General features: G+C 64.6%; 2 protein-coding genes across 2 annotated transcripts; one reads left to right on the plus strand and one right to left on the minus strand.

Annotated features, from left to right (window-relative positions):
* Window positions 1–6730: 6730 nt before the first annotated feature.
* EIF4E1B (eukaryotic translation initiation factor 4E family member 1B) lies at window positions 6731–8208 on the minus strand (the record flags this gene model as incomplete). Its single annotated transcript, XM_082063918.1, has 7 exons — window positions 6731–6845; window positions 6965–7104; window positions 7218–7331; window positions 7501–7564; window positions 7702–7797; window positions 7908–7999; window positions 8191–8208. The coding sequence occupies 7 exons, from the start codon at window positions 8206–8208 to the stop codon at window positions 6731–6733; spliced, it is 639 nt and encodes a 212-aa protein (XP_081920044.1).
* Window positions 8209–9146: 938 nt separating this feature from the next.
* On the plus strand, window positions 9147–13199 carry SNCB (synuclein beta). The gene is made up of 6 exons (XM_082063804.1): window positions 9147–9200; window positions 9323–9450; window positions 10914–10952; window positions 11286–11404; window positions 12172–12261; window positions 12481–13199. Exons 2-6 carry the CDS (start codon window positions 9330–9332, stop codon window positions 12511–12513), a joined length of 402 nt encoding a protein of 133 aa, XP_081919930.1. The 5' UTR covers window positions 9147–9200; window positions 9323–9329; the 3' UTR covers window positions 12514–13199.
* Window positions 13200–13520: the final 321 nt, after the last annotated feature.

Here is a 13520-nt window from a genome sequence, read left to right on the forward strand (position 1 = left end):
CAGCATGTGGGGCACCATAGACTCAGAGGCTTCGAGAAGGGGAGCATGGCGCCCGTCCGGCTTGGTGCCCCCAAAGCAGGGCGTTCAGCACCTGGCTGTCCTGGAACTGCCACAACCCCGGGGGGATGCCGAAAGCACCGGCCCCACCAGGTGCTGTAAATGGATTATTACTCAGAGTAATTAAGATGGAATTAAAAATTAATTCTCTCCTCCAGCATGCTGCGGTTGTGGCTCAGCCGCGTGCTGCAGCCATTGTGCCAGGGTTCGCTCCTGGAAGAAACTGGGTTGGGGTGGAGGAGGCAGGAGGGCATCACCTGGTGGGTGGTGGTACCCGGGCTCTGTGGGCTGTGGCTGCCACCTCCCTGGGGAGGTAACTGTGCTGGTACCGCTCCTCCCTCACCGTGTGCCCTGGGTGCTGTGTCCAAAGCGAAGCAGCGCCCACCCATCACCCGATCTGGCAGAGCCCGCGCAGTGCCCGACCTGCTGCCCGGCCCTGGCAGCCGCGGGCAAGGCCAGCCCCGAGATTTTCTAAACTCCTATCAAATATTTAAATAGGTACTTGAGCTCATGTATAATGGATCGCCCGCGCGCTGCCTCCCCATCCATTTGTGGTATTTAAGGAAGTTGAATATTAAACACCATTGTATTAGCAAAACCGCCGTCTGCTTAATTGAGTTACAAACAGGGAAGGTGCTGACAAATAAACAATGTATAATTCATGGCCCCACGAGCAGGATGCAGCTGGGTCCCCAGCGCCAGAGAGGGTCTGGGCTGCACAGGGTGCTGGGGTCAGCAGGGTGAGCGGGCACCGGCGCTGCTGGCATCAGCGGCAGAGCTGAGGTGTGAGGAATGTGTGTGCCGTGTGAGGGACACGTGGCAGAGCATGGCACGGGGCAGCATGGCATGGGATGGCATGGCATTGGACATGCCAGACATCGTCCTGCACAGGGATGCTCAGAAATCGAGCCACTGAGAACAACCCCAGCCACACAAGGAACAGAAAGATTATGAAAATGAAAAATAAATAAATATGGATGTTGAGGACCTAATTCTGATAAGAGGATTTTCAAAATTAGCCATTTGCAAGAGTAGATTAACAGCGCACAGCGCCGGGGGCAGGAAAGGCTTCATTAAGACACATGGCAAAGCCTGTCCCAGCACAGCCCGCTCCTCACAGCCCCCAGTGCCCACAGAGCGGCTCCCCGCTTTTTAAGAAGATGGATTTACTGCTGCCATGGGTGGAAAAAGGGCAACTAGAGGAGTCAGAGCACAGCATGGTGCCACCCTGCCCACATGGGTCCTGCAGACACAGTGTCACGGCACTGGGACCTGGTGGTGTCAGTGGCTGGTGATACTGGGGATGCTGGTGCCTGTGCCCAGGCAGAGGGAAGGGGTTCCCAGGTGTGTGCCTGGTACCCCAGCCCAGATATGGGGTGGCTGCATCAGTGGCAGTGTGGGACTAGGACAGGGGGAGCTGGGCGAATAGGTGTCCTATGCCAGCCAGTGCAGGGGGAGCTCCTGGCCAGGACAGGTGCTGATGCCACCCAAGCAGCGCTGTGGCTGCTGGGCTGGAGGCACCTCCGGGTGCCCTATGGTGGGCAGGAGGCTGGTGGAGCTCAGAGAGGCTTTTTGCGTTCTTCGGCTGGGATTTTCTATCCAGGCAGCCAAGGAGAAATCTCATTACAGCCCGGTACAAAGGCAGTGTCCTCGTCCCCGGCCCCACGTCTGGCTGGGGGCTGGTGCAGCCACAGCTGTGAGCAGTGGGAGGGTGTCCTGGGCATGGGCAGCTGGGGGGGCTGAAAGGGGCCATATGCTGCCTCCCAAACACCCCCTCAGTAATTTGTGCTCCTCATTCCAGCCCAGGGCCTGCCAGCCCCCTCCCCAGCCTCACACAGACCCCCCCTTCTGCAGTGCAGGTGGGTCAGACAGGGGTCTGAGGTGGGTGCAGGCAGGGCAGGCAGAGCAGGAGCAGGCAGCACAGTTGCCCTGGGTGCTCAGTGCTCCCACAGCAGCAGCAGCAGCCAATTAATTAGCAGGGCGGTGGGAGAGAAGCCGGCGGAGCTGTGCGGGATCGATGGGTGCATCGACCGCCTGGGAACCACCAGCCCTCCCAGCCAGAGACACGGTGCTGGGGTGGGTGGGCAGAGAGTCAAGCAGAACCCCGGCCCCATGACTGGGTGCTGGCAGAGTGGTGCTCGTGGGCTGCAGCATCACCGGCCCCTTGCAAGGAGACACTGGGGTGCACAGGACCAGGAAGGAAAAGGAAAGGCACTGGCGCACTGCCCGCCGTGTGCCCCGCACCCCAGCAGCCCCGGGGCTGGCAGCTGCCAGGAGAGCGGCCAGTGCCTGTGCCATGCTGGGAAGATGTGGGGATGCTAATGGAACACCCCTTTTCCACCTGTTGGGATTCATCCGTGTCAAGGGAGGCACAGGCTGGTCACTCTGAGCTGGTGGCATCGTGTGAGGGAACAGAGGGACAGGGCTGCGGGCAGAGGCTCAGGAGCAGCGTGGGCACAGCCCCTGGGGGTATAAGGCCCTGTGGGCATGTGCCAGCCAGCTGTGAGGCACCAAGACCACAGCACGGGGCCAGCAGAGCAAAGCCCAAAGCAGTGGTGGCCAGGGGGACGGAGGGCAGGGTGGTGGGGGACAGCACTGCCTGCAGCTTGCCACAGTATCATGCCGCAGCCGTGCCTCCAATGCCTGCAGGTCTGTGAACACACAGCCCTTGTCCCTGTCCCCGTCCCTGTCCCCATCCCACCTGCCTGCTCTCCCCGCCTGCCTCTGCCTAGCGGGAAGTGCCAGCCGGTCCCTGTGGGGAAGGAGAGTGCTCAGCCGTGTTGCAGGAGCCTGGTTGCCACCATCATGCAGATGAGAAGTGACAGCGAGGGACCCTTCTCAGGTACAGGCTTCCTGCAGCAGCGCAGGGCAGGAGATACTGTCCCACTCTCCCCCTCCTCTGCGGCTGGCCCTGGGGACAGCCCTGCAGGCACTTAACCCCTTCTCCTCCGTGCAGACCCCTCCATACCAACCCCACCGTGCAAACCCGGCTGTTGGAAAGGAGCAGCCCAGAGCAGTCAGGCAGCACCAGCACTGCCATGCCTGCCTGCCCTGTGCTGCAGGGACAGTAGGCAGGGAGCAGGATGGGACAGGCAGAACCTGAGGCCAGGAGCAAGAAGACCCATGGCTGCAGCCCCTCTGCTGCATCCATCTGTGTCCTGTCAGGCGTGGGAACCTGAGCATGGAGGGGTCCGTGGGCCCCTCGCCTCCCACTTCTCCCACACTGGCTGCTGTCTCCAGGGAGGTTGTCATGGGAACGTTGCGCTGTAGGTACCCCTCACCCTGGGTACCCCTCCTTGCATGTCACGCTGCTTCTGGATGGAAGACAAGCTTAGCCTGCACCCCCAGCACAGCCTGGCAGGGTGGGCAGGGAGGGCATAGGGCACTTAGTGGGGATCCGTTATCCCAGGGGTGTTCAGAGTGCTGGTGGGGCCCAGGGTTGGAGGTCCCCTGCATGTCCACCTCCCCCCGCCAGGGACTGGTGCATCCCTGGGGTCCCCAAGCAGGCGATGGGGCAGGGGGGTGGGTGCAGGCACCACGGGAATCGTGTGGCAAAGCCCCAGCACCAGCAGCCGCGCTGCCTGCCCACCCCCACGGTGAGCCAGCGCTGCCTGTTCCTCCCCAGCCCAGGCACCATGGAGCCAGCAGCTCCTTCCCCAGTTACTTTAGGAGACTTAACCCTGCGGTGCCCACCGGTCACAGCAGGTTGGGTGCCTGCACCCATCTTGCACTGGGTGCATGCCGGGGGCAGGATCCGTCCTCATTGCCGGAGCCATGGAGCCGGTGGCGCAGGGAGCGGCTGGGTTGGCAGCCTGCCGAGCTGAGGCACCGACCGGCAGCGCCCGGCCCTGGCTGCCCGCCAGCTGCCGGCAAGGTGACCCTGGGCAGGAGTCCGGCACCACCGACCTGCGCTGCACACGAGACTCGGGTCCCCATCCGTGTGCCAGCACAGCACCATGCTGCTGTCCCCATTCCCACTGTGCCCCACAGCTCCCCTGGCCCCACATCCCCATCCCTGTGGGTCCCTTACCCTGCACCCCCCCACCAGACCCCACAGCACCATGACCCTCCTGGTCCACTGCACCCCATGGCTCCCCTGACCCCCACCCTGTCCTTGTCAGTCCTGCTGGCTCCAGTATCCCCCACCCCCACTTGCAGCCCTGCCGCATGTCTGCTGCCATCTGCCTCTCCCTTTTGATTAGTATTAATTTTTAATTATGATTATTGACAGGGCTGCCAGCTCGGCTGCCAGCTGGGACAGCTGCCCGGCCTGAGGCAGGCCGAGGGCAGCCCTGGCACTGCCACACTTGCCGAGTGGCTCCTGGTCACTGCTGTGCCCACCTAGGGGGTCCCTGAGTGCCCGCCCCCTACCAGAACCCTCCAAGCCCCCCAACAGGGACCCCACGGTCCAGAGGCTATGGATGGAGACCTGTGTGTCCCCAAAGGGTGGCCTCTGGGTGGGCAGTGCCAGCCCCCCAGCCTGGCTGGGCTGCAGGGCTGCCAGGAGCCCACAAAGCCAGGGAGATCAATGGCCCCTATTATTTTTCCCATCAAATGAAATCCCACCGCGGCTGCATGCGAATGGCAATGAACCGTGGCAGAGTGGCAGCCTGCACCAGTTCCCCTGATAACCTTGGCCTCCTGGCATTGTGGGGTGCAGGGCACCCCGTGGGTATGGCTCTCTTGCTGCATCCAGCATGGGGCAAGGGGACAGGGACAGTGTGCCTGTGTGACCTGGGGGTCTCAGCCCCAGAGCCAGGGAAGGAATGGCTGTGGGGGAGTCATGGCGAGCAGAGGGACAGGTTGAAGGTGCAGAAGGACAGGCAGCCCCTGGCCCTCACTCACTTCATGCTGCCACTGCTGGGGTGGGACACAAATAGGGGCCATTAACTGTTGGGTGGGGGGCTCAGCACCCCACACACCCCTCCTGCCTCCCGCCCCCTGGCCCCAGTTTCAGCTGTGCCAGCTCCACACTCCGTGGCCCCACGCGTGGCCGCTGCCCGCCCCGCACCCGGCAGGCAGGGGGAACCCCACCGCAGGCGGTACAGGGCGGAGGGCGCCCCGCTGTAGCGCCGGGGCGGTGCGGGCGCCCCGCTGCAGCAGCCGGCCCGCCCGAGCTGGCCAAGGCCGGGCGAGCGGCACCACCGCGTGGCGACGGGCGGGCAGCGCAGGCAGCGCCCCAGCCGGGGCAGCCGGACTCTGTGCCCGCGTCCCCCCTTCAGCACCCCCAGCTCCCCCACCCGCAGGCGTTCCAGGCACGGGACTGCGAGCCTGGCCCTGCTGCTGGCCGTGGGGCCAGTGCTGCGTGCAGCACCCCAATCTGGTTGCCCTATAGGAAAGGGCAGCAGGGTCCTGTTGCTCTTGTACCCGCACAGAGAAGCGGCCCAGGGCCAGCTCATGATGTGAGGACATGGGAGCACGGTCTGGCATGCTGTGTGCCAGGGACAAGCTCTCCTGTCCCCTCTCTGGCAGCTCGTCTTGACCCCTCCCTGTCCCTGATACACGGGCAACGTGGGGTGGTGGAGGGCAGGCAGAGCCCTGGCACAGCCCTGGCACCGGTGGCCCTCGAGAAGCTACAGCAGGGCAGGACAGAGCCAGCTCCAGCAAACCCCACAGGGCTGCACTGGGGTGCACCAGGGTGCCGTGGCCACAGCCCCTGCCTGCAGAGTGGGGGCCAGGCACACATCAACTGACTGCAACAGGGGGACATGTGGTTCTACCCTCTGTCCCTCCACAGGACCTGAGTGCCGTGCAGCTCCCTGCAAAGCGCAGGTGCAGGCAGCAGTCCCAGCTGCAGGCAGTGCTGAGCCAGCACGGTCACCACGCAGCAGAGGGGGACAAGTGCCCCAAGCTCTAAGTGCAGATGGGCTGGATGTGCTGCCATGGACACTGTGCAACCCTGGGCTGAGCTGGAGCTGCCCAGGTGCTCCTGGAGGGGATGGAAGAGGCTGTTCCTGCAGGAGAGCCACAGTGTGGCCAGAGGTGCAGACAGCACTGCCAGGAGGTGAGCAGGCAGCTCCACCTCAACATGAATAGGCAGGAGGGAAGGACAGATCCAACAGTCAAAACCACCAGATTAAAGGACATAGCATGGGCTCGGCTGCTGCAGGGTGGGAGGAGTAGGATGAACCCTTTATGGCTGGGGAGCTAGTCTTCTCAAGAAGGCGGACTTGTATCCCACTGATGTGCAGGGGCTTGGGGAAAACAGGAGCCAGCCACCCAGGCTGAACTGACCCAGATGAACCGGGCTCTGGTACCCACTCCCACAACCAGGCTCACAGGGCAGTGAGCCGAGCCTTGGCCAGGGGAGGACAGAGCCCAGCATCCTCCTGGGGACTATCCAGGGTCCCCTAGGGCAGAGGAACACCCCTGCAGCCCCAGGGAGACTGACACTGGTCCCAGGCACTGGGGGACATGCAGTGCCCCAAGTCGACAGTGATGCCTGGGCAGCGCCAGCTCTGTGCTCCCAGCCCTGCTCACCCAGCAGGCAGGTACAGGATACAGCATCTTATTGTCCCCCCCTGCTCCAAGGGGACCCTGACAGAAGCAAAAGCCACCCCAGCATGCCAGAGCCCTTTCCCAGCCCTGGACACACAGACTGTGCTCAGCTGCAGTCATTCATTGTGGGACAGGACAGGGGGACCCCACAGGCAGTGCCCCACTCCCCCCACAGTCACACCACAAACTTGGTCTTGGTAAGGGACCCACTCTTGGTGGCCGTGTCTGCGTGGGCCTGGTACCCAATGGCCACCTTCTGCGACAAGCCCAGGTGTTCCTTATAGACACGCCTGGAAGAGGGAACAGACTGCATGAACAGGGCAGTATTGCTTCTCCCTTCTCTCCCTGCCCAGGGACCCCATTTCTCCCAAACCTGGCCCCATGCAGCCCCCCCACAAAGCTGCATTACCCAATGTGGGTGACCCCTTCCTGGTTCTCCGCTTCCCGGGTCCAGATGGCAATCTTGTCCCCCTTGGCACGGATGTTGATGACAGCCCCACACACCTCGTTACTGTACTCATCAAACATCTCCCCGATGAGGCACATCAGCTGCCCAGACGAGAAGAGGAGCCCAGGACAGTCACTCCACGGCTCGGCACTGTGTCAGGTGGAAATGCTGCCGACAGGACCCCACAGACCAGCCCCAGTGGGGCTGCACTCACCGTCTCCAGCCAAAAATGGTCCAGCTCCGTGTGCCGCTGCTGCTTGGCCAGGGTGATGAGCCAGCGCCCACCACGCTTGTTCTGGTTGTCCTCCCACATGGGCTCGATGCCATCCTAGGGACAGGCAAGGGAATGGTCAGGGCAACCAAGCACCCAGCCAGAGCCAGCTCTGCGAGCTGTCAGCACCCAGCCAGGGCACCTGCCAGCCCCACCGGCACCCAGAGCGCCCCCATACTGCTACAGGTGGCTGCAAGGAGGGACTGTGGCAGAGGGGGTGTCACACCTTGAAGAGTGAGTAGTCACAGCCAGATGAGAGCTTGCTGGGGGGCTGGATGTGGTTGTACAGCCTGCGCCAGGTGGAGACAAGACACAGATACAGGTGAGAAGAGGTGCCTCAGGGATCGCCAGCACCCGCCTCCGGTTCAGAGGCTCCCAACCAGGACCTCTCCAGAGTAGGCACATTGCCCACCCGTGGGACACTCACGCCCAGAAGTCTTCCACAGTGCTGAACTTGGTGACAAGGCGCAGGTTTGCCTGCCACATCTTGCTCTTGTCATTCTTGAAGAACCACAGCGCCCACCTGGGGAGGGAAGGGAGATGGGGGGAGTTCAGCCATGCTAGAGCCCCCCTTCGGCTCCAGCACCCCCATCCCAGCACTGGGAGAGGCTGCCCACACCTGAGCCCCCATACCTGTTCTGCAGGGGGTGCTTGCTCAGGCTCCCTGGCAGGAGCGGCTCTTGCTGCGGAGCCCTCCGTCGCCTCCGCCGCTCCTCTTGCCTCCGCTGGGGAAGGAGAGACAGCCCCCAGGAGCCCCATGGCCACCCCAGCAGGGCAGGTGGGGACACCCAGGGGCCTCCCCCACACCATGACAGGGACCCCACAGCCAGGAGCCCTGAGGGGATGGCAGTGCTGCCTGCAGGGCTGCCCAGGCTCTGCTGCCAGGCCCAGGGAAGCTCACAAGGAGAACACTCACCTGCTCCCCTGTAGCCATCCTGCCCAGCACAGGCTCCCCCTCAGCCACCCCCAGCTCTTAAGTGCCCACAGGCGAATGGGACGAGGCAGCCAGCCCAGCTGCAGGCACTTGTGTGGTGGGGAGGGGCTGCTGGTCCTGCCCCTTCTGGGAGAGGGCAGGGTGGAATGGGGTCAAGGCAGGGGGATAGGGTGGGGTAAGGTGGGGACAGTGGCTGGTGGGAATCAAGACAGGATGTTAAACAGGGCAGGACAGAGCTGGGATCAGGGTAGGATGGGAACAACATGGGGTAGGGAAGGTGTGGAATGGGATGGGGAGAGTGTGGAATAGGATGTAGAGGGGATGTGGTCAGAATTGGATGGAGTGGGGACAGATTTGGATGGGAATGGGATGGGATGAGAAGAGGATATGACAATGAGGGGATGGGATGAGGATGGGATGGGATGGGGACAGGGTTGGCATGGGGACAGTACAGAATGTGGAGGGCATGGGAGGAGGAGGACAGGATGGGATGAGGACAGCCTGTAGCGGGTAGTGGATGGGATCAGGATTGGGTGGAATTGGGAGGAGATGGGATAGGGAGAGGGTAGGATGGGGATGGGACATGACAGGGACTGGGATGGGGTAGCGTGGGGACAGTGTGGGATGGGATTAGGATGGGCTGGGATGGGGAGAAGGTGCGATGCGATGTGACTGTCCCCGGTGGTGCTGAACTGTGTGGGGAAGGAGCCCGTGGGGTGGGGCGACAAAGGGCCGGGGGTGCCGACCCTGCGGAGCCGGGCGGGGGGACGTGCCGCTCCGGTGCGGGCGGGGCGGGGCGGGGGCAGCCGGGCACGGCTCCGCACGGCCGGGCACGGCTCAGCCCGGCTCAGGCCGGCGCGGCGCGGTCCCCCCCGCGCATCACGGCGCAGCGCGGCGCAGCGCACCGCGGCGCGGCCCCGGCACAGCCGCACTGAGCCCGCCCCGCCGCAGCCCGGCCCGGCCCGGCCCGGTCCCCGCCGCCAGCGAGACAGGTCGGGCGGGCGGCGGGACCGGGGGCGGGCGGGCGGCGGGACCGGGGGCGCGGGGCTGCGCGGAGCGGGCGGGCGCGGGGCCGGGCCGGGGCGGGGTGAAGCCGTGCGGCCTCTCCCCGCAGAGCCGCCATGGAGGTGTTCATGAAGGGCTTGTCCAAGGCCAAGGAGGGGGTGGTCGCCGCCGCCGAGAAGACCAAGCAGGGGGTGGCCGAGGCCGCCGAGAAGACCAAGGAGGGCGTTCTCTATGTCGGTAAGGGCCGGCTCGGCCTGCCTGTCCCCTGCCTGCCCCCCGGCTAATCCCTGCCCGTCCCTGGATGCCCCTGCCGGCCCCTTCTGCCTGCCCTTGCTTGCTCCTGCCTTTGCCCTTGCGTCCTCCTGCCCATCCCCCTGCCGTCCCCACCTGTCCCAGCCCCGCTCCCCTCCCCGCTTGCTCCTTCCCCACCACGACCACCCTGCCGGGCTGTCCCGGAGCCGAGGACAGGTGCCCGCAGTGCCCTGCCCGCCCTCTGCCCGCAGGGCATGTGCAGGCAGGAGGATGGGGCGGCGGGGCAGGGTCGGGGCCGGTCCCCAGGCTGAAGGGATGGGACCCCGGGCCACCGGAGCCCCTGCGGCTCTCGGTGGTGTGAGCCCGAGGGTGCTGCAGCTCCTCACGGAGGATGCTCTGGGGCAGGAGCAGAGAGGGACGGTGATGGAGATGGTGACTCCCATGCTGGGATGTGCCCGACTCAGAGCTGGGGCTGGGGACACATTTGTCCTCCTCAGAGATGCCATGTCCTGAAGCACACCCCCCACCTGGGGCACCACTGCTCTGCTGGCATCTCCCCTGCACCCAGACAGCGGCTGAGGGGTCCCTCTGCGTTGCCCCTCACATGTGGGGCCCATTCTGGGTCAAGTCCTTGAAGACATCATTGGCAGGGAGAAGGCAGCTCCAGGCAGGCTGCGCACCCGGCTGTGGCGCTGGGCTGCTCAGGGAGGGAGCTGAGGCTGCCCCTGCCTGCAGCGCGGGGAGGGCACGGGGCTGGGACTCCATCCTGCTCAGTGGGGGACCTGAGGCCCTGCAGCCGTTCCCCCAGGCAGTGGTGCGTGCCTGCCCTGGACCCCCAGCCTGCCCGGGAGTGCGTGTCTGAAACAGCGGTCCGACAGCTCAAGGAGCGCCCTGAGGCCACATCCCGCAGGAGCTGCCTGGTTCCCCAGCCGCTGCCTTTCCCCCATCGCAGACACCCTGCACCATCCCAGGGGGTGTCCTGCCATCTGTGGGCAGTGTTGCTCTGCGTGAAGGGAGTCTGGCAGGGCCGCATGGCCAACCGCAGCACCTGGCCCTGAGCTGCTCCAGCTGTGGGGCTTCCCGTGCTGCATTGGCATCAGCTCAGGATATGGATCGCGGCTCCCGGGGGAGGCTTTGCTCAGCAGCACAGCTGGTGTTCACCCTGTCCGGCTGTGCCCTCGTGGCACTGGGCCCCGGGGTCTCTGCTTGCCGGGCATGTGGCAGTGGCCCCGTGCTGCCCCAGCCTGAGCTGCTGCAGGGACTGGAGGAGCCTGCGGGAGCCAGGTGGGTGCTTGGTGCCCTGGCTGCCCTGGCACAGCCAGGCTGGGGTGCAGGGAGGAGGCTGCCCTGGCTCGCAGAGCGCTGCTGGGGTCCTGGCCACAGCGCATGGCAGAGCCCAGCCCACAGCCCCTCTAACCCCCTCTCTGTCTCTCTCTTTCTATCCCCAGGGAGTAAAACCCAAGGTGTGGTGCAAGGTGTCACCTCAGGTATGGTTCCCTCCAGCTCCCCATCACAGTGCCCCTCTGGCCTGGAGAGTGTGGCTGTGCTAACGAGATCGGAGGCTAATTGAGGGGCTGATGTCACCCGGCTAAAGCCTCTTATATAACAGGGCCCGCAACGAAGGATTTGCAGTGGCTGCTCACACTCCCTGCCCAGCTGCAGAGCAGCGTCCCAGCCCCCCCCAGTCCCTGGGCAGGGAGGGCCTGATCCTCCCTAGTGACTCCTCACCAGCCCCCCTGGGTGATGCTGGGCACAGAGCCACAGCTGGGCAGCCCTCCTTGGCATGGCGGGGCACTGACGGGCACCCCTGGCTCTTGCAGTGGCCGAGAAGGCGAAGGAGCAGGCGTCCCAGCTGGGCGAAGCAGCCTTCTCAGGCGCTGGCAACATCGCGGCAGCCACCGGGCTGGTGAAGAAGGAGGAGTTCCCCGCAGACCTGAAGGTGAGACCCCCCCACTCTGGCTGCTGCCGTGCTGGTGGTGACCCTGAAGGTCCTCGGCTGCTCTGCCTGTGCCTGGGGCGGGCAGGCATCGCTGCCCCGAGCGTGTTGGCTGCGGACGTGTGCGTGCGCGGGCTCCCGCATGGCGGCTGGCAGCGCGGGGCCGGCAGAGCGTCGCTCCAGCGGCTGCGAGGTGACCTGACAGCTGCGGGAGCGGAGGGGCGGGGAGGGGCAGTGGGTTCGCATCTCGCCACCCCCATGAGCCCGTTGGCTTCCAGCTTAGCCCAAAATAGCATCCGCTGAAGAAATGAGGCCACTGCCACCACTGCCGCTGTATGGGGGGATTGGTGGCCCCCCTTTCCCTCCTGCCAGCCGCTCTGCCAGCCCCGGGGAGGGGTTACCCAGCGCCACGCTCCCCTGCCAGGGATGCAGGATGCTCCCGCGGCCCCACCAGCGCCTGGAGCCCGTGGGGGTTCACACAGTGCCAGCACCCATCACCCACCTGGGGCTGGAGTTGGGGGCAAAGCAGTGACACAAACACCCAGGCCCTGCTCCCAAGGGCCCCTGCCTGTCACCTCCCAGCTAGGTGGGTTGCTGTGTGCCCGGGGTGCCTGCCAGCCCCCCCCACTGGTGCCCCCCACATGAACCCTCCAGCATCCCGGGTGTGTTGCTGGTCCCTGCAAGGTCACCTGGGTCTGGCAGGGGCAGGGAGGGTGGGTGCTGGGTGGAGAGCTGTGTGCGTGTGACTGACCCTCCTGTTTCATGCCCAGCCAGAGGAAGTGGCCCAGGAGGCTGTTGAGGAGCCGCTGGTTGAGCCGCTGCTGGAGCCAGAGGGGGAGAACTACGAGGAGTCCCCGCAGGTGAGGGGACGGGGTGTTGGGGTGCACGGGGCGCTGCGGAGGTGTTGGCTGCCAGTGCTCAGCATGCTGGTGGCCATCGCTGTCCAGAGCAAAGCCCTGAGCCCGCCAGCTCCCAGTGCTCTGGGCACACACCCCTGCAGCCTCAGGGGGCTGGGGGGCACAGGGGTCCTGTGCCCCACCTGGGCTCTCTCACCAGCTCTTTCTTTCCCCACCCCACAGGAGGAATACCAGGAATACGAGCCAGAGGCATAATGGACCCCCGTCCTCGCCTCTTCCACCAGCAGCACAACGAACCGCCGGGAGCCCCCTGCTCCTCCCCAGCCGGCCCCGGCCGCTGCCTGTGTGCCGGGGAGGAGCAGGGGTGCCCCTGCCCCGTTCGCTCACGAGTTCTTCCTCCAGTTCCGTTCCAAGGGACCGTGTCTGTGTCTCTGTACCGTGTCTAGCAATGAGAAAAACCCTCCATGTCCAAGCCCCTAAGCCCTGGCGTGTGCCCGAGCTGTGGGCACTGCCCACACGGGCTGGTGTGTGTGCGTGTGTGTGTCCATGAAGCTGGGGTTTATCGCTCTGTTTCCCTCCCAGCGCCATAAACCCCAGCTGCATCCCAGTGTGTCTGTGTCTGTACAAAGCATGTTTTACCTGCTCGCGGGCTGCTGTACATTTTGCTTGCACGCGTGTCCCTGTGGTTCTGCTCTGGTCATCGTGGAACTGGTTTTTTTTATATATCTCTCTATCTATGGGTGGACAGGTCTTTTGCCTTTGTGAACCCTTGGCGTCCAAGCCCGTTCCCCAGCCTGCTGGGTAGTGACGGTGCCCTCGCCCCCCACCCCGAGGTCCCGTAGTGCCGACGCTGTGTTGTGACGTGGCATGGATATCCCCCCATCGCTGGATGTGCAATACGAGGGCAGCTGCCAGTGACACAGCTGCCCCCGTGTCCGTGAATAAAGCCAACTCTTGTCTGTAGCCCCCTGGTCCTGGTTGTGGGTTCCCTGGGGAGAGGGGGGGGGCCTGCACTTTGGCAGTAGGGACAGTTTTGGGAAAAGGAACGAGAGGCTGGGGCACAAGACGCCTTCCTGGCTGCTCACCACCATGTCAGGATGTGCTGCTGTTTGTCAGGTACATTCCAGAGACGCACCCTGACCTTGTGCTAGAAGTGCAGAACAAAGCGAGGGCCTCTCCTCTGCTGTCCCCACCTTCCTATGTGACCCTGCTGCCCTCAGGGGGACAGGGACATGGCAGCTTGCTCAGCTGCAGTGTGACCA

Source organism: Streptopelia decaocto, assembly GCF_964273445.1.
Source record: "Streptopelia decaocto genome assembly, chromosome: 12".
In the NCBI taxonomy this organism is placed as follows: domain Eukaryota; kingdom Metazoa; phylum Chordata; class Aves; order Columbiformes; family Columbidae; genus Streptopelia; species Streptopelia decaocto.